General features: G+C 35.3%; 1 protein-coding gene across 4 annotated transcripts in view; it reads left to right on the plus strand.

Annotated features, from left to right (window-relative positions):
* The window catches only part of ZFR (zinc finger RNA binding protein), a 67,225-nt gene that overhangs the window by 21,286 nt on the left and 25,081 nt on the right, over nt 1–20,858 (plus strand). For all 4 annotated transcript variants that reach the window (XR_002802623.2, XR_011430393.1, XM_023625795.2 and 1 more), the window contains 8 exons: nt 865–1,083; nt 6,983–7,230; nt 10,361–10,552; nt 11,088–11,379; nt 13,287–13,480; nt 15,640–15,759; nt 16,653–16,798; nt 20,543–20,705. Coding sequence is in view for 2 of the 4 variants with exons in the window: in XM_023625795.2 (XP_023481563.1) it covers nt 865–1,083; nt 6,983–7,230; nt 10,361–10,552; nt 11,088–11,379; nt 13,287–13,480; nt 15,640–15,759; nt 16,653–16,798; nt 20,543–20,705 (1,574 nt within the window). In the remaining 2 variants the exon portion in view is untranslated. The remainder of the gene's footprint in view (nt 1–864; nt 1,084–6,982; nt 7,231–10,360; nt 10,553–11,087; nt 11,380–13,286; nt 13,481–15,639; nt 15,760–16,652; nt 16,799–20,542; nt 20,706–20,858) is intronic.

Raw genomic sequence — 20,858 nt, forward strand, 5'->3', positions numbered from 1 at the left:
CTCTGTGTTGTGTGGATCAAATTTCATACTATATATAGAAAAAAATTGAATAAACTCTTAAGTGCTGTTTGTTTAAGGTACCTTTACTTCGCATAAAATGAATTTGGCCCACTGATATTTGGGCCTTTCTCAGAAATTACATTTATATACTTTAGTGATGATTAATAAATGATTATTAATTTAATGATTGCTAATAAGTCTCATAAGATTCTTAAAGTATATATTTGTTTTGAATATGGTCACAGGCAGCGGAAAAGTTAGCAGAGACATTAATGGTAATCATTTAAGAACAGCTGCACTCAAACTATTGACATTTGAAGAATTAAGTCAGCAGCGCCTTTTGAGTTGGAATTAGATTGAAGTTTACTATGGATAAATCATTAAAATGTGATAGATGGTTTATGCACAAGTTCCATATAATTAGATACGGAAATTTTTACTGTGACTTGACGCACATACTTTGAGACTCTCTCTCTGTTCTGTCCCCATAACTCTCGAATAGACTGACTAGCCTAAATACACCCCCCCCAAAAAAAAACAATGCTTTTGTGAAAACTTTGTTTATTAATACCTGTTTTAAGTAGTACTGATATTTCAGTTAGTTGTAAATTTTGACAAAATGCCATTTTGGAAACATGTAGAAAGCATCTGGGAAGGAATAGTAAATTAATTTATATAGATGCTACATTTTATTCAATTGGTAATAATTTTACCCCTTTTGCCAAGAAGACATTGCTAGCATCAAATTCATAGTTAATGGTGTTTATACCTGTTTTTTCCTAGTTTTCTGGGATATTAGTACAGTAACTATGTTGTAGAAGGGGTTCACCCTCCTAATTTTCTGATGTCTCTTTCCCAATTTAGCCCCCAAAGCAGGTTATAGCCAAGGTGCAACTCAGTATACACAAGCCCAGCAAACTCGACAAGTGACAGCCATAAAACCAGCCACACCAAGTCCAGCTACCACTACTTTCTCCATTTATCCTGTATCTTCCACCGTACAGCCAGTAGCAGCTGCAGCTACTGTGGTGCCATCCTATACCCAGAGTGCTACTTATAGTACCACGGCAGTTACTTATTCTGGTAAGACTGATAAACTGTGTTTAAGTGAGTAAACAAATTAGAAAGCGACTTACTAGAAACTGTCTTGATTTTTCTGTGGAATGATCTTACTCCCAATAACAAGAATTGAATTAATTGATAGGTGTTAATATAAATACATGTGCATAATGTGACAATGGACCATACTCTAAGTTGTGTGCTTTTTTTTTTTTTTAAGCCAGGAGATTTTAGCAGAACGTAAAAATGATCTTTGGGCATTTGAAAGCTAATCATGAGTCTTGGGCCTAGTGCTGCCATTAGAGAAAATAACATCTAGTATTCTACAGGATCATTTCCTTTCTGACTTTTCCATATGAATTTGAAAACTCAAGGTTAACATTCAGGGAATACCACTGACAAATTATTTATGTTGTTTATTTCAGCCCTTGAGGAACTATTTCTTCATATTTATTATCAGGAATAAGTAATCTTGAAAATATTAGGTAGCCTTTGTAAACATTCATAGGATGATGATTATATAACACACGTCTCTTGAAAGGACAGAGTAGCTTTATTTTCCTTAAATAATCGTATATTTTCCCTGGAGAAGTATAATCACTAAAACCTTCTTAATATTTCCACTGCTCTTGCTCACTTCCAGCTGAGGTGCTTTGTAGTATTCAGCGATTAAAATCACGTGTTGCTTTTTTGTAGACACTTAGCCTTGTACTCATGCATGGTTTGTTGTTGTTTTACATTTTATTTATTAATACCCTATCTTGTTCCATGGAGGATTTAAGGTGGCAAAGGCAATTTCTGTTCTTACCTCTTGATAACTTTGTCATATGTTGGATGTTAGAAGCCTAGCTATTGAATTAAAATATTTTATTTCTCAAATTTTTTTATCGCTTACCCTATGTGCCGCATGTTATGCTGGGTGCCAGGGATACAACGGTGAATTAGGCAGGCATGGAGTATTTGGGGACAACAGTTCACTGTGACTGGAGTACAGGATATATAGGGTAAATATCAGGAAATGAGGCTGGAAATGTCAGTGGGGAAAGCCTTGTAGGCTCTAGTATGGTGTCTGTCTTTATCTTGTGGGCAGAAAGGGTGCCAAAGAAGAGATCTTAAGAAAAGGAGCAGACTTGTAAGTCAACTGTGGTAACCTCATGGAAATGAATTGGGGTAGGGAGATGGTATTGTTCTTAGAGCTATATTTAGGATTGTCTAAGTACAACTTTTCTGCCTCTGTGTATCTCATTAACCAGTTATAACTGTAAATGGAATTATTTCAGTGAAATCTGATTGGATACATTTTTTTAAATGTCCACATGAGCTTCAACAAAGGAGTATGATAATATCCTTCCCTGTTCTTTCTTTCTCCCTTGCATATGCTCCTTCTCCCTCCTTTTCTGTCTCTGTCTCACTACATTTGTCCCTCTTTCTCAGTTGCTTAAATATACCTTACACAGAATGGAGATAATTATTTTTATTTACTGCTTTATTACATAAGTAATACATCATTATTTTAAAACTAGAAACTATAGCTTGAAAAAGGACAAAAAATTTAAATCACTGGACATCTACCCCTAGACACTAACTGCCATTAACATTTTAGTACGTGTTTTTATACTTTTCTTGCATGGGAATAAACATGTATAAACATGGTTTGTTTATGAAAATGAATTTATCTTATATACACTATTGTGTTAACTGCTTCTCATTGTGAATGTCCTTCATGTGACTAAGTATAGAGATACATCATTCCTTCAATTAATGCTTTTCCCTGACTTCTTATTTTAGAAAAGCTTAATTCTGCAGTAAAGTTGAAAACAGAGTACACCAAATGCCCATGTACCATTTACTTAGATTCTGCGATTATTAATATTTCGTCACATTTCTTTTATCTCTCCTCCAAAAACATATTTTCAAATGGTTCAGCAATATATTTATAAGTTGCAGGTGACATGGTTACTTTGCCCAGAATTCTTCAGCCTTTATTTCCTAAGAATAAGGCATTCTTTTACATACCCACAATGCAGATATCATATAAAGGAATTGAACATGGATATTATCTAATTTGTCTAGTTGTCCACACAGTGTCTTTTATGGCTGGGCTTTCTATGTGTTTGTACTTTGTTTTAAATTCAGAGTTCAATCAAGAATCAGGGATTGTATTTGGTTGTCATGTCTTAGTTTCAGTTTCCTTTAATGTAAAATAATCCCCTATTTTTGTCTTGTCTCTCATGACCTTGATAGTTCAGGCGAGTTGTCTTGTAGAATATTCCACAATCTGTTTTTGTCTGATTTCTTTATGCTTAGATTCTGGCAGCTGTTTGGTCAATAAAACTCCTAAGTGAACTTTACATTTCATAACATCAGGAGCATGTAATAAATAATGTCAATTTATTCCTTATTGATGATGCCCAGTATAATCACTGGTTAAAGTGGTGACTACTAGATCTCTCCATTGTAAAGATACTTTTTTCCCTTTGTAATTAACCAAGTAATCTGTTGGACCTGTTACCTAACTACCTTTCACTCTATGGTATTCGATCCTTTGAAAATCTCTTACTGAATCAAGTTCTACCATGCTGTTTGCAAAATCCTTGTACATTGATTCTTGGCATTCTTCTCTAAAGAAGAGTCCCTTCCTCCCTTCTTTTTTACTATTACTGTGAACTCATTCTTTTTTATTCAACGTAGTATAATCCATTGCTCTCATTTTTCTGTTTGAGGCACACATTGTCCCAAATTTGGGACTGTTCAGATTGTCCCAAATTGGCCAGTGGGATCCTTTTCAAACCAGCTCCTCAGTCTTCTGGATTTGGCATCATTAGTCTTTGAGCACTTCTTTCCCTTCTGGCACAGTAAGATGTTGCAGATACACTTCGAGCTTTTCCCTAGAAAAGCTTTTTTTTCTAGCTTTTGCCCTCAACTCCTCATCCACTATTTCACAAAGAAGCCATGATTTCTTATATGGCAGTGATATTTACATTTAGAGATAGATAGTTTTTATTGGCTGCATAATATTTTATTGTATGGATGTACTATATTTAAACGTTTCTATTTTGGGACATTAGTTTCGTATTAGGGAACAACTAGAATCAACAGTGGATAAAGTAAACCTTCTATGTAAAGATTTGTGTATTTGTCAGTTTTTTCCCTAGGATAAATTCCTAGGTTTGGAACTGTTACCTTAAAAGGTATGCACTTTTTAAAGAATATCTGACACGCAGTGTGAAATTACTGTCCAGAGAGATCGTTATTAGGGCTTCTGAGTTCTAGGTCTTCAATTTTATGTTAGCTACAACTTAGGTTGTCAGCTATTATTTTTATCTCATTAAAATGAGTTCTAGAATTTTGGTACCCACTAAATGGTGACTTGTAGCATGATAGATTTACTACTGAAATGGTGTGTTTTTGTTTCTAATATTCTATGTTTGAAAATTATATTTCAACTGTTTATAATTATGTAACTTACTAGTTGATAAGCATTTCTTTTTTTTTTTTAAGATTGGCACCTGAGCTAACAAGTGTTGCCAATCTTTTTTTTTTTTTTTTTTTGCCTCCTGCTTTATCGCCCCAAATCTCCCCAGTACATAGTTGTACATCTTAGTTGCAGGTCCTTCTAGTTGTGGCATGTGGGATGCCGCCTCAACGTGGCCTGACGACCGGTGCCATGTCCGTGCCCAGGATTCGAACCAACGAAACACTGGGCCGCCTGCAGCAGAGCGCGTGAACTTAACCACTCAGCCACGGGGCCAGCCCCCGGCCCCAGCATTTCTAATAAAAGCACTTTTTAAAAGTTTTAGTGTTCAAGAATTGAGCTTTTACTTAATTTGGAGACACAGCCTTATATTTGTTTTCCCACAATGCTATTACAAGAAATGTACATTTATTTGCTAGTAGTCATAGGAAATTTAAAGGCACTTCTTTAACAGTGCTCCAGAATCTTCAGCCCACATTTCAGTGCATGCTTTGATATTTAAAAACTAAGTAGTGAGCTATAACTAAACTTGCCTTTTATTACCTTTAGACTACATGTGTGCAAATGAAGATTATTTTGATATTAAGCTTAACCTGGTGATTTTGTGCTTTAAGTAACTCAGTGTTTAAAGGACCTCACAGTCTCTTAGCCTCATCTGTAAAATGAGGATAGTAATGCTTGCCTGCTAGATCTGTAGCATTGTAGGATGCTGTTAGCCTTATTTTGCTTTTTTTCCCTGATACTTAATTTATAAAATTATATTTAATTGGCATTTTCTGTACACAACTACTAGTCATTTGGAAAATATATATCATAATGATTTCATATAAAAATCATGGTTCTAACCAGTAATAATCTAAAAATTGGACAATTTTATGGTGTTTTAAGAGCAAAATTTAAACTGTACATGTTTCTGCCCATGAATTTGAAAGCAATTGGCTGTAAGCTTGATTATGTTCTTTTATCGCATTCTTAAGTACTGTAGCACGTTGGTAGGACTGACCAGTACAGAGTTTATTGATCTCTTTTAATAGATCAAAACTCTTTTTAGAGTTTTTCTTTTAACTGATTATGCAGTTGTTTTCTAATTGTTTTTAATATAATGTACTTATTATTCATATGTTTACCTATTTGTTTCTACTTTGATTTATAGATCTTTTGTTCTCTTACCACACTTTCTGTCTTTATATCGTCATAACAAGCATTTGTGTAGTTTCATAACCTGACATAAAAGTCTAGGAGGACTTTGCATGAAAGTTACCTGACTCCTCTCTCCTGGAAATGTCTGGTTTCAGATTCCTGTGACTCTGATTTTGCATGCATCTTAACTCTCACCTTTCCAATTGATGTTTTCTTCTGTGTGTGTGTAGATATATTGGGGTCATAAGTCTTTACTTTTTAGTATAGCAATCTGCGTTCAAGAGACCAAAAAGTTCAGTTTTCCTTACAATTTTGCTTTAGTTCTTCTCTGCCATCCTGGCAACTAGGAATCTGTCTCTTGAGCCTCACGTGACTCTGCTCACTCATTTCCACTTCAGGGAAAAAAGAAGTCTTAGTGGAATATGATAAATAGGGCATCCATCAAATTTCCAGAGGTCTTATTAGAGTTTTCAGGTTTTGATTTTATAAATAAAATCAGTGACTGTCAAATTTAAAACTTTCATAGATTTTTAAATGGAAATAGATAAACAATGGAATGGATAGAATCCATACATTTAACCAGAAAATATTCTGCTTTTTCATCTTTTGGAAAATGAAAACCAATGTATTTCATCCTTAATCCCCAAATCTTTTATCTGGTGTCCTATAAATTCATCCGAACTTCAACTCCATATCACAGACTTCTGCTAAGCTTTGTTCACCTTGCCTCTCCAAACCAGCTTCTGTCAGCTCCTTGATTTTGACAGTGGCACAACCCATCAGTCAATCACTATGGCTCATAATCTTGGTGTCGTCTTTGTGGTTTTCCTTGTCTTTCATATCTTTTACCTTCTTAGCCGCCAAGCATATCAAACCTTACTTTCATAAGTTTCTTTTTTTCATATCTAATATCTTAGTTCAGACTTCCTCAAATCCAACACTTCCCAAATTGTATTCAGAGGAATTCTGTTTGCGGAAACACTAAGAGGTTCTGTAACCACCTAAGTTTATCAAACACTCTGTCACATCCCTCCACCTGAACTGCAAACCTCTTAAAGTCAAAGACCAAATTTTACGCTTTCTTTATCCCTCCATAACACTCGTCTGTGTTGAGTAAATACTTGTTGATTGACTTATGTAAAAGGAAGATGAATAATAATTTTTTCTGTTTTGTGAGATATAATTATTTGTAAATATGCACGTGTAAACTACCTTTATTAGCAGAATTGATTGAATTTAAATTCATAACATTTAACTTGACCTTTTATAATAATGTAACATAATGTTTGTTTCATTTTCATTTGTAAGGTACATCTTATTCAGGTTATGAAGCAGCAGTGTATTCAGCTGCATCCTCCTACTACCAACAGCAGCAGCAGCAACAGAAACAGGCAGCAGCAGCAGCAGCTGCTGCTGCTGCAACAGCTGCCTGGACAGGGACCACCTTTACTAAAAAAGCACCATTCCAAAATAAACAACTGAAACCAAAACAGCCTCCCAAACCACCCCAGATTCACTATTGTGATGTTTGTAAGATCAGCTGTGCTGGACCACAGGTACTTATGTTGTGTGTTTTACCATGAGTCTTCAATGGTTATTTTTGATGGTTAAGTATGGTTGATAATATACCTCTTTTGCCTACAAAGAAAGTTTACATTTTATTTCCTGTTAGCTTTTAACTAACACATATTTTGCTAAACCGTCATTTTTTTAAAGGTATTTGTATTGAGATGTAAGAACTCTCTTAAGAAGAAAACTGTAAAAATGATTATGAATGTAGATGAAAAATGGGCAAGTTGAGTTTTTTTTCCAGGAAGGATACTTTGCTCTTTAAATAAAACTTAAGTTTTGCTTAAAAGTTTTATATTCAAATTAATTGGGATTTGGGGGCAAGATTGAATTTTTATTTCTTTTTTGAGATCCAACAGGTTGCTTCGTAAAGCCTTTATATAAAATTCTTCAACTTAAAACAATTGGTTATTGATTTCCTTAGCTCTTCTTCGAGGTCCATTTTGAGTGTATAAATAGAACTTTACAGCCCAAAAAGGATGACCATAGAGATAATTCAGTTTTACACACTTACATTAAAGATAGGAAGATTTTGTCAAATGTATTATTTTTTACAGCATATAAATATCACAAGAAAATTTTCTTTCTGGAATATTAAAAATCCTTAAAATAAGTTCTTTTAATAATTCATAGTTTTCAGGATAACATTTCTAATGAGATTGCCTTTGTATATGCTTTATAGAATGTTGCTTATTTCTGTGTAATCTCCTCCATGAGGGAATAGGAACTTTGGAACAAGAAAGGTGTAAGGAAGTGTCTTTTTCAAAAATACCAACTAATGAAGCATTCAAAATCTTTGTTTTTTTTTTTTTTAAGCTTAATATGTCTCTTTTTGGTAAGGAAGATTGGCTCTGAGCTAACGTCTGTTGCCAATCTTCCTCTTTTTTTTTTTTTTTTCTCCCCAAAGCCCGAGTACCATAGTTGTATATCCTAGTTGTAGGTCATGCTACTTCTTCTCTGTGGGATGCCACCACAGCATATAGCTTGATGAGCAATGTATAGGTCCGCTCCCAGGATCCAAACCAGCGAACCCCAGGCCGCCAAAGCCGAGCATGCAAACTTAACCACTTGGCCACCAGACTGGCCCCCCACATGTAGAATCTTCATTCCTTTTTTTGGTTTTGGTTTTTTCCTGCTTGCTACACCTTAAAATAGGTGATTTAGGCATTAGTCTGTTTATAAAATCTAATGAATTCAACTCACTTCCCAACTTTATTGATACTTTAATAGTGTCTAGTTTTTATATAAAAATTTGATAAGCAGTTTGACAAATAAAAAGCATATTATTTGAAAAGATCAGGTTTTGACTCTCTGATACTGGTAGTTTCTTCCACTTTTATCTGTCTCCTCCCTGCTCCACCTGTATACATTCTTTAATTTACTAGATTAGTTCTGTCTACTTTTTAATACTGAATTTTTGGGATATTTTCAATTACCAGCATTCTCTGAGTTACTGACACCAAATTAGGGAATATTTTAATTTATGTGGCTAGTTACATAAAATCTTCCTTCTCACTATTTTGAGTGTAATAGGAAATGGTTTCATTGTGATTAGATGGTTGGGGGAGAAGGGGGGCAGATGAGAATGTTTGCATCGACCCGGGCTTAAACAGGAAACGGAACAAGGATATTTGGTCTTAGTGTTTGAGGAGTGTATCCTACTCTATGATGACTCTTTAGAGGGGATAATGCTATGAATGGCAAATGCAGACCTAGGAGGTTTCTTGAACATGTGGTACACACATAAAAGGATAGAACATGGTTCTAGGGTGATAGGTTAACAGCACCATTTAGAATGAGTGTTTATAAGGCTGACCATTGATTTGGGGTGTCTGGATGGTTACATGAGAACCGGACAGCAGTACTTTTGCAAGTCAGAGGTAGTCCTTTTAGGGATTAATGAGCCTTAGAGAAAAATACCGTTGAGATTGTTAATTGGTGTCTAGGTGTGAGCATAAGGAGGGGAGAGTAAGTTGGTTCAGATTTAAGGGGCCCCAGTCCTAGCTCTGCCACTAATATGTGGCTTTGGGCAAGTTGGAGACCTTAACTTCTTTGGGCTTTTGTTTCCTCACCTCTATAATAAGAACTTGTCCTAAATAATTAAGGCTCAAACTGCTTCATAGAATTACCTCAGACCACCGCAGATGAGAGGAGAATCAAATGGCCAGATCTGCCTCTTTTGTTTCAAAAACAGAGCAACTTTCCTTACTTGTGCATAAAATTTCATTTGGAGACAGGATTTCTCTTGTTTAAAAATTAGAAAATTGTTGTTTTAGGTGACCCTGAGGTCTTGTCCTAAGTCATTTCCCAGCTCTGAAATTCCATGATGAACATACCATTTTATGCTAATCATATGTCTGTTTTAAAAACAATTTAAAAAATAAAATATGAAAGAGGAACTATTTGGTCTCACTCAAACATGAAGAAACTACCCAACAGTCCTTATTAACCTCTCATTTTAATAAATCTGCCTTCTTCAGTCATCTGCATTCAAGACAATTTTTAATATATAATTTCACTATTTTGTTGTCTAATATTAAAATATTGTTTTTCCTTGTAAATACATACAGTTTTGGCTTTTAAATATTTTAAATTGGTTTTTGTTCATGGTGGCATGAATTCTGTGTGAAAATGCATACTGATTTAGGAAAGTCAGTTTTACGAATAAAATACCTGGTTATAAAGAGTCTTTTTTACCATACAGTAGCTTTTTTCTTCTTCTCATGATGTATGTACATTTTTCCCTCCTCATCCTAATCCCATAATTAAATAATTTCTTTGTGGAATGACTCACTGTCTCTTTTTCTTTATCCAACATTATACATAAACAGTAAAAGGTGCAAATTCTTGAAACTGAAAGTGGTTGCCTTATATTGATATTACGGCTATGTGTGAAAGTGCTTTGTAAATCAGTGTTAGATAAATGTATCTTGGTAAACAAGGTACACAGAATCACAGATACATCACATATGTAGAGAATCCCACATACTCTTGTTCAATTATTTTTAAAATTCAGTACTCATTTTTAAATGATTATTAGAGATTGCAGTTGAATAATTTCAAATGATTTAGATAGAAAATTAATGAAGCAAAATTTATCCTTTTCATTTGAAACAGACTTACAAAGAACATTTAGAAGGACAGAAACATAAAAAAAAAGAAGCCGCATTGAAAGCCTCACAAAATACCAGCAGCAGCAGCAACTCTGCTCGTGGGACTCAAAATCAGCTTCGTTGTGAGCTCTGCGATGTGTCTTGTACAGGAGCAGATGCATATGCTGCCCACATTCGTGGTGCTAAGCATCAGAAAGTAGGTGTTTCTTCCCCACACACCCTTATGTCTTACTCTTTCTTTTACTTTTTCAGTGGGGGGTTGAAGTAAAGGTGGCTTCAAAATTTGAAAACTTTGAGTGAATTTATTATAAGCCTTGCTTATATGCTAAAATACATAAAGGTGACATCAAATAGTCATTGCTTAAAGAGGGAAAGACTAGAAAACTTTCTTCTTTAAATTGAGCTAGATCATTTATATCACCAATTGGAAATTTGTCGTATGGTGATTTTCCTCCTTTTGTCACGTTTAAGTCTAGATTGGTAAGCATGTGGCCGAGTCATTTCATCTTTCTCTGCCTTAGTTTCCTCACCTGGTGATAGATGGAATATATATCCCTATCTGCTTTGCAGAGAAGATTCTGAAAGTAATGAGTTTTACATATAAATATATATAACAAAAAATGCAACAAAGAAAAATATAGTTCGTATTTTCATTTTATAGTGTTTTTTAGACAAACTTAAAAATCTACATTCTGAGTTTCCTGACAAATAAATATGCTTTTATTTTGTAGGTGGTTAAATTACACACAAAACTTGGTAAACCCATTCCTTCAACAGAACCAAACGTTGTTAGTCAAGCTACTTCTTCAACAGCTGTGTCTGCTTCAAAACCAACTGCCTCTCCTTCGAGCATTGCAGCAAGCAATTGTACAATGAATACTTCATCAATTGCAACTTCTTCTGTGAAAGGTCTTACAACTACAGGAAACTCATCTCTTAATAGTACATCAAACACTAAAGTATCAGCAGTGCCTACAAATATGGCTGCCAAGAAGACATCCACACCCAAAATAAATTTTGTTGGCAAGTACTGAAGAGTCTCTGTTTCTCCTAACTCTGTCAAAGTGGTATTTCTCCTCTGTTCCAGGACGACCTAACCCTTCTGTTTATGCTCTTGTCACCATCTCCTCCCTTCTTCTCTGTGACCTTGTTAAATTCCATATCTGAATTTTTTTCTGAATTTTTAGTCAGTCCTCTATAGGTATTTTTCTCTCCTCCCTTCAGCCATACAAGTATACCTGTGTCTTTCATAGTCTTGAAAAGAAAAGAAAACAGACATTTTCCCATTCCTATAATCCTCTGAAGCTTCTAACCTAACTTTTACTTTCTCTACTTCTATGTTTCCTGTGTCTTCAGTCTGTCATAATGTTTCTACTGTACCCTTTTCTGAAACTGCTCTCAGGAGTCACCAAAGACCTAAATGCCAAATCCAGTGGCCAGTTTTCAGTTTCATTCTGTTGATCTCTCTAACATTTGATACAGTTGACTGCTGTACCTTAAAGCTTAAGATATGTCTCCGTCTCTCTAAGGTCCACTCATCACTTTCTCTGGTATCTTTATTGATTCTCCTGCCTTCATGTTCATTAAATGGTGGTGTTTCTAAGATTCTGATTCTGGCTGTCATCTCACTCTCCTCACCCAGTATTCATGACTGGTCTCATCCATTCCAATGTGTGCAGTAACTTTAAAAATCTTTTGGGCAAACTCAAAACCTCCACCTAAGTTCTAGAGCCATATTTTAGGTATTCCCTGGTAGATATCAGAACGGCTCTACAGAAGCCTACCAGTGTCCTTCTAACCCATTCTCTATCTCATTACAAAAGTACCATGAAATAATCTCATAAAATTGCTGCTTTTTCGCATGGGAAACTTCACTGGCACGTCTAATTATTTATTGCCTCCTCCAGTTTTTATCTAGTCCTTTTGTTTCTATCACTACAATATTTCTACAAAAAATGTCTTCTTCATAGCCACCGTCTTATTTTTAGGCCTTCAGAGTCTCGTCCTCAGAGCTTTGTCTGTTATTGCATCCAGTCTCTCCAAAACTTGTGAAAGTCATTTTGTTAATATATGCATCAAATTGTGTTAGTCTCCTGCTTAAAAATTTTCAGTGACCTTCCTCTTGCTTATGAAAAAACTATATTCCTTAATTATGTCATCCAAGGCCCTTCACCGTCTGACCCTTGCCTTATGTGTCATCACCTCTACAATTCATACTGAATGAATGAGTCTTCCTTGGATTTACTCTTTTTAACTCCCATGTTGTTGCGTTTTTTTGTACATGCTATTCTTTCTGTTTAGACATCATTCTCTTCTTTCTGCCTGGGCAGTTCATACTTGTTACTCTTCTTTGGAAGCCCAGCTCAAATGTCACACCCTTGCTGAAGCCTTTCCCACCTGGATCAGGTTAAAAGTTAGTGGCTCCTTTCCTTTACATTCCCACAACACTCTATTCATACTTAATTATAGCACTTAGCACATTGTATTATAATTACTGTATCTTTCCTTAAATTGTTGTCACCTCAAAGGCAGCCACATTGTCTTATTCTTACTATATTACAGACCTTAGTAGGACAGTACCCATTTCCTTGGCAATGAACTAGGGATACAAACATGAATTAGGCTTAGACCCTGCCTTTTCAGGTACTTGCTGTTCATTTTTAGGTACTTGACATTATAAGAGCCATGGTGGAGAGAGAGGATCATTGGGTGGTGGGGAAGGGAAAAATAATCCAGATATGTGTTTCATTAATAGTATGAAAAAGCCAAGTGGTTTATGTGCTTCTTCAAAATTATGATCTATTGTATGTCAAGCAGAAGTTTGACTATTGGTAGAAAAGATAACTTTATCTGAAGTTTTTGTTGTATCAAGTTAAACATTTGTACAAAAAGGAAACTAGAATTACAGTAATTCTTTTATGCTCTTCTAGGTGGTAATAAGCTGCAATCAACAGGAAATAAAACAGAAGACTTAAAAGGAACTGAATGTGTTAAAAGCACTCCTGTCACTTCTGTACAGATTCCAGAAGTAAAGCCAGACACAGTGTCAGAACCAGTCACACCTGCATCTCTTGCTGCTTTGCAGAGTGATGTGCAGCCAGTGGGCCATGATTACGTGGAGGAGGTATTGATCTGAGACTAGATAAAAGGAAGAAGTGTGTCACTTTGTTGCAGGCTTGCTTTATATGTAAAATTAGATTTCAGGCATACCTTGTTTTATTGCCCTTCGCAGATATTGTCTTTTTTCTTAAGACCCTCTACCAGCAGAAACATTATGTCTTGCTGAAGGCCCAGGTGATGGTTAGCATTTTTTAGCAATAAAGTGTTTTCTTAATTAAGGTATACATTGTAATTTTAGACATAACACTCTTGCACGCTTAATAGACTATAGAATAGTGTAAACCTAACTTTTATATGCATTGGGAAACCAAAAAATCAGTGTGACTCACTTCATTGCAACATTCGCTCCATTGCAGTGGTCTGAAACTAAACCTATGATATCTCCAAGGTATGCCAAATGATATTCAATTTTTTTTTTTTTTTTTTAGGAAGATTAGTCCTGAGCTAACTACTGCCAGTCCTCCTCTTTTTTGCTGAGGAAGCCTGGTCCTAAGCTAACATCCCTGCCCATCTTCTGCTTTATATGTGGGACGCCTACCACAGCATGGCTTTTGCCAAGCGGTGCCATGTCTGCACACCAGGGATCGGAACTGGCAAACCCCGGGCCGCCGAGAAGTGGAACGTGTGAACTTAACCGCTGTGGCACCGGGCCGGCCCCTCAATTGTATTTTAGATTTAGGTTACTTACGAAGGAAAATCAAAGGAATCTTTGTTAAAGGTTTTTAAAAAGCATGCCTTTCAAGCTTGCCTAAGTGACATCACAATTTTTTTTGTTAATTTTTCTCTTTCCCTGCTAACACCATCATGATGATGTAAAGTAACTTTCCTTTTATTTGGTAGTCATTCTTGACATGTAGCCCTCAACTATCTGGAACATAAAAAGCAAAAAAAAATTATGAGCAGCATATTTGCTGTTAGCAAAAAGGCTAGCATAGAGTGGTGTAGCACTGCTCTGCTTTCACTGTACTGTAGGACATAATCTAAGTTCTCTGAGCGTTAGTGTTCACATCTATAAAATTTGGATATTTCCCAGTGAAGCTGTTAAGATTAGATGAAATAAAGTACTTGGCACAGTGTGTAGCATGTAGATTTTTGGTAAATATTTGTTCCTTCATCCTTTTCCCCATCAAGAAAAATTACATATTGTGTTGAGTTCTTTGTTTACAAGGTGGAAAACTGGGTTACGTAGCTTATAAGTAATTCACATATAATTTTAATTTAAAATCACAGCTTTTAAAAGAGTGTGAGACTTGGTTATCTTAAAAAACGTACACACCTAGAACACCTTAATCTCCAGTGATACTGGTTAATTTAGTACTCCTTAACTTTAGAGAATTGCATTCATAGCCAGTCTTTAAAGCTTGCACAAACAATTTAAACTTAATATCTATTATAGACTTCTTAAAAACATTCTAGTCTGCTTGTCTTCCTAACTGGTTGTACAGTTCAAAAAAATTGACATTGGTTTTCCATAAACTTACGTGTATAAAATCTGGAGCTTTATAGAAATTTGTATACCAAAGTAATGTCTTTAATCATCTTTATCTCCATCTCTGAAAGTAACTGGCCAGTAGCAGGTATTCAGTAACTGTTAGAGAATTTAAGATCTCTCATTGCTTTTAAATCTAAATGTTCACATATAGACTGGAGTATTAAAGTTAATTATAAAAGCAATTACATGCTAACACATCTTGCGTGCTACACTACAGTTAAAAATTCTAACATTTAGGGGCCAGCTTGGTGGGGTAGTGGTTAAGTTTGCATATTCTGCTTCGGCGGCCTGGGGTTTGCAGGTTTGAATCCTGGGCACAGACCTAGCCACTGCTCATCAAGCCATGCTGTGTGACATTTCACATAAAATAGGGGAAGATTGGCACGGATGTTAGCTCAGAGATAATCTTCCTCAAGGAAAAAGAGAAAGATTGGCAACAGGTGTTAGCTCAGGGCCAGTCTTCCTCACACACACACAAAAAATTCTAACATTTAATCTGTTTCTATAGACTATCCTTTTAAAAAAATTATAGACATTGCCTCATTTTTTTTCTCACTTGAAACTGTAATTGTTGTACTACATTTCTTTATCAGAGAATCTGACGGTTTATGAATGAAATCTTCAACAGTAACATTACTGTTACGATTCATCAATTTTTTTCCCATATCAAGGTACGAAATGATGAAGGAAAAGTAATTCGATTCCATTGTAAATTATGTGAGTGCAGCTTTAATGATCCCAATGCTAAGGAGATGCACTTAAAAGGGCGAAGACATAGACTTCAATATAAAGTGAGTAAAATTTTAACTTTCTTCCTCCTCCTCTTTTTTTTAATGGCTCAGAACATTCTAGATGCAAAACAAAGCATCTAAACATAACTCAGTCTATGAATTTCCACTCTAAGATTAACAAGTCATGTCTCACTTAGATTAAGATGTTTCTACTAATTAGTTTGTTATACTTAGGTAAGAACAATATAACCATATTTCATCATTTTTAGTGACTGACAAAATAAAACTAACATTGCTTTGATCAAGTAATCATGTAAAGATAGTTGTTTCACGTAAAGTGTTTTGAAAGAAGTGTCAGGTCTTCATTCACATCCTTTATCCTGGCAGAATTCCCACTAAAATGAGTTTTGAGATGAGGAATTCTTCATTGAAAACACTTCGTGTTAAGTTAAATCTAAATATTGTATTTAAAATTTTGAATTAAGCTGGACTAATGCACTAGATTCATGTTTTCTCTTCTAAAAATAGAGGTGGTGAAAATAAAAGTCTGTTAAAGGGCAGTACTTTTATATGAAAAGAAACTTTTTAATCCCATGCTTAGACAATAAGAATCATGTGTTTACAAAGAAGTAAAGGAAAATTAAATATCCGTTAGTCCCCTAAGGATTTCTTGTATTGGTCAGCACTAAGTTAAGCACTTTTTTCAGACTAAGTATATAATTTTAAACTTGGACAATTAAGAAATTTTGGGATGGGAGGGGAAAAAAGAATGTTTATTAATGTATTCTAATTCTTTCCCGTGATTCAACTTGTTTACTGATTTTACTCTTGTAATAAGAAATTTGCAACTGAAAGCCTCTATGAGAAAGAATATGTGCCATTTTATGATATAAAAATGTGTTTGATTGTTGGAGGGGCTGCTAGTTTTTAAAATGTCTTGTGTTTATTAACAGAAAAAAGTAAATCCAGATTTGCAAGTAGAAGTAAAGCCCAGTATTCGAGCAAGAAAGATTCAAGAAGAGAAAATGAGGAAGCAAATGCAGAAAGAGGAGTATTGGCGAAGACGAGAAGAAGAAGAACGCTGGAGAATGGAAATGAGGTAATGTCTTAACTTTTAATAGCATGACAGTATGTGGTTCAGCCTTTCTTAAAAAATTAGCTATTCTGAGTATGTGACTCCCATTCAAAGCAATCCAGATTTGTTTAATGTACTTTTTATTTTCACTTTTCAGGAAGATCCTAGGTCTAGGAAAGACATGCGTTAGAATTAAGTTATTGGCTATTTTAGTGTTTGACCATGGCCTTGATATTAAGAAGTATGTGGAAGGGGTATCTTATATATATTAAATATATGAGGAAATGGCTTAATATTATAAGTTAATGCCTCGGTTTACACAAGCAAAATAGAACATTTGGTTACATGATAAAAATATCCTGAGTATTAATAGATTTGGTAGGTTCTAGGCGTTAATAATGTGTGTCTTTAAAAGAAACTTCTATTAGAGAAACTTTAGAGGCTGTAGAGAAGGTGAAATGAGAAAACATATCTTCCAGAGATATTTAAGTGTTCAGTTTTATTGCTAGAACTGACATATCTTTAAATGGTACAATTCAGTGGTTTTTAATGTACTCACAGAGTTGTACAACCATCACCACAATCAATTTTAGAATAAGTATTTTCATAACCCCCAAAAGAAACCACAAACCCATTAGCAATCACTCCCTATTTTTCCCCCAACCCCTCCCCCTATCCCTAGGCAACGACTAATATACTTTCTGTCTCTATAGATTTACCTGTTCTGGAGATTTCATATAAAAGGAATCATACAATACCTGATCTTTTGTGTATGGCTACTTGCACTTGTCATAATGTTTTCAAGATTCGTGCATGTTATAGCATATGTCAGTACTTTGTTCCTTTTTATGGCTGAATGATATTACATTATATGGAAGTACCACATTTTGTTTATCCATTCATCAATTGATGGACATTTCTGTTGTTTCCACTTTGGGGCTATCATGAATACTACTGCCATGAGTATTTTTGTACAAGTTTTAAAATATAATTGAAAAAATATGAACAGAAGCATAATGTACACATTTTATAACCCACTTTTTTCATTTACATAGCAACTTTTCTAAAAATTAAGCTAGAATTGTTTTGTTTTTCATGGCATAGTATTCTCTTTGCAGATGTAAAATTTTCTTTATAACCAGTTCCATATTGTTAGATATCTAGTTTGTTTCCAGTATTTCCCTATAATTATTACGTTGGTCATACTTGAGCCTATATTATTGCATAAGTCATGATTAATTGCTAATAATAAAATCCCAGAAATAGAAATGTTTGATTGAAGGATACCCATACTTCAGCTGATACTGGGTAGTATAACTTACTGGTTCTCAGACTTTTTGGTCTCAGGACTCTGTATGCTCAATAATTATTGAAGACTCCAAAGAGCTTTTGCTTATGTGGGTTATAGCTGTCAAGATTTACTGTATTAGAAATGAAAATTGACAAGTTTAAATATTTATAGAATTCATTTAAAAATGACATTTTAACTATATTTGTTAAAATATAGTTAATAATTAGATTAAATACACTTAATAAATACAATATGGTGAAAAATTGACTATAACATAACTATGTTTCTTCCCCAGAATAGTGAGAATGACATTGTTGTAAATTTTTGCAACTTAAAAGTCCAGTTTAGGGGCTGGCCCCGTGGCCGAGTGGTTAAGTTCGCGTGCTCCACTGCAGGCAGCCCAGTGTTTCGTTAGTTCGAATCCTGGGCGCGGACATGGCACTGCTCATCAAACCACGCTGAGGCAGCGTCCCACATGCCACAACTAGAAGGACCCACAATGAAGAATATACAACTACGTACTGGGGGGCTTTGGGGAGAAAAAGGAAAAAATAAACTCTTTAAAAAAAAAAAGTCCAGTTTAAGAGAAGGCAGCGTGATTCTCCATCTGCTGTGTTCAGTATGTTGTGATACCACATTTTGCCTCTGGATAACTCCACTGTACACTCTTAAGAGAATAACAGTGGAAAAGGCAAATAATGTCTTAGGATTTTGAAAGTAATTTTGATGTCATGGATTCCCTGAAGGGGTCCCAGGGACCATCTGGGGTCTCTGAACCACAATTTGGGAACCACTGCTGTAACTTACTAAAATCTCTGCCAGTGAGAGTGTGAAACATGAGCCATTTTCGTTTCACTTTGAATTGTTTATATTACTGGCAGATTGAATTTTTATTTTATGTTTGACCACATAGAGTTCTTCTGTGGTAAATTGCCTATTCATTTTTTTACTTTTGTTGATTCTCGTACAGACATTTCTTATATTGTAGCTGTTAACCCTTATTAATGTGTTACCTTTACATTGTTTTTGATGTTATTTATGTATCCATTTTATTTTTTATGCATTGAAATCTGTCTCATTCTTTATGGAGTTTCTGCCTTTGTAATGCATTGGAAATTCTCTATACCTAGATTATGCAGTTATTTCCTCTGATATATTAAATATTTATTGAATACCTACTGTGTGCCAGGAAGTAGCACATAGTATGTTAGGTGCTGAGTATGAATTGGTAAACAATGGATAAGGTTCCCTGCCCTTATTTAACTTAAACTTTTTTTTGATGTTTAATGGAATTAACTTGTTTTTCCAGAGCCTTCATGCTGTTTTTATTCGTTTTCGCTCAAGGCGTAGACATAAAATAGAAGTGTGTTTCACTTCAGGTCCTAAGTTGGATGACCTGAAAAGCACTTCTTTTTCCCAGTCTCTGAGGAAATTGGTAGTTTCTATAGTGCTACTTGAGAAGCATACTTCTTTCTTATATCTTGTCTAGTAAAACCTTATGTCTACCAAAATTTGCTTTAGAGACATGATTTCCCTTGGGAATTACTGATATCTTAGTTTGAAGCTGAAAGTGAGGATAGAACTGAGAGAGAGAGAGAGTGAGATGGTGCAAAAGAAATCCGATTCTGAAAATGTTGACCATTAAAACAGAGGCTACGCACTAGCTGCCCACAGGCCAAGATCAGCCCATGGGTATTTTATTTGGTCTATGTGGTATTTTTAAATCTGAACCAACATTTAAAGACCAACGTTGAGGGCATTTATAAGCATTAAAATCCTGATGAACTTGGGATTACAACCTATATTCCCTTCTGGCAGTCATTAATAGAAGCTGAATTGCAGCTGTTGTCTCCAGCGAGAAGGTGCACTTTCTACTTTACCACAGTCCCCATCACCCTTCATATGTCCCCAAGAGTGAGACAGAATATGAGTTGCCACTTCTCACTGTCTTTTACTGTTATTTTCCTCATGGTAGAGAAATGTCCTTGTCTCTGCCTGTATCATAAATGGGGAAATTAATGGTAGTCTTAAGAGGTTGTCTCTAAGGAAACAATAGGAGAGAGCACATTAATTTGGAGACGTGAATAAAATTCCTAAAAGTGTGCTTTGGGTCTTTGACTCGCACATATTATTGGTCTGGCCGCTTTAGGTAGGCATTTAAGTTCACAGACTCTCCCTTAAAGAGGGAGAGGTTGAAAGGAACTCTGAGGTTTCTGGTGCTTTCAACTTTGACCTGAGGCTGCGAAATGTTGTTTTCCTTTTCTCTTTGTTTTCTCACCTTCTCTTTTCGCTTCCATTCACTTCGATTTACTTCTGGATGAAAGCACGTAAGGGAAATCAGATACAGTTGGGAAAAAGAAAGGTATTAGCTAGACTGATTTGGCTTTTGGTTTTTTAAACTGCTTTTTATGTCATTATTGATGTAAGTTCTTGGGTTGTGTTTTTCTTATAGGCTTATAATATTCTCTATGTTTCAGACGTTATGAAGAGGACATGTACTGGAGAAGAATGGAGGAAGAACAGCATCATTGGGATGATCGCCGCCGAATGCCTGATGGAGGCTATCCTCATGGTCCCCCAGGCCCATTAGGCCTTCTGGGAGTCCGACCAGGGATGCCTCCTCAGCCACAAGGGCCTGCAGTGAGTGTCCACTTTGTTTATGTAGGGGGTGAAAGTATAAGACTGGTTCAGCATTGGAAGATAACAGTTTGGGGGACTAATTCTTAGACTTAGTAGTCTCTTAATCTTGATGTAAGTTTTTCACCTGATTTAGAATTTTCCCTCCTTTTATTA

The sequence above is a fragment of the Equus caballus genome, chromosome 21 (assembly GCF_041296265.1).
Source record: "Equus caballus isolate H_3958 breed thoroughbred chromosome 21, TB-T2T, whole genome shotgun sequence".
NCBI classification, from domain to species: domain Eukaryota; kingdom Metazoa; phylum Chordata; class Mammalia; order Perissodactyla; family Equidae; genus Equus; species Equus caballus.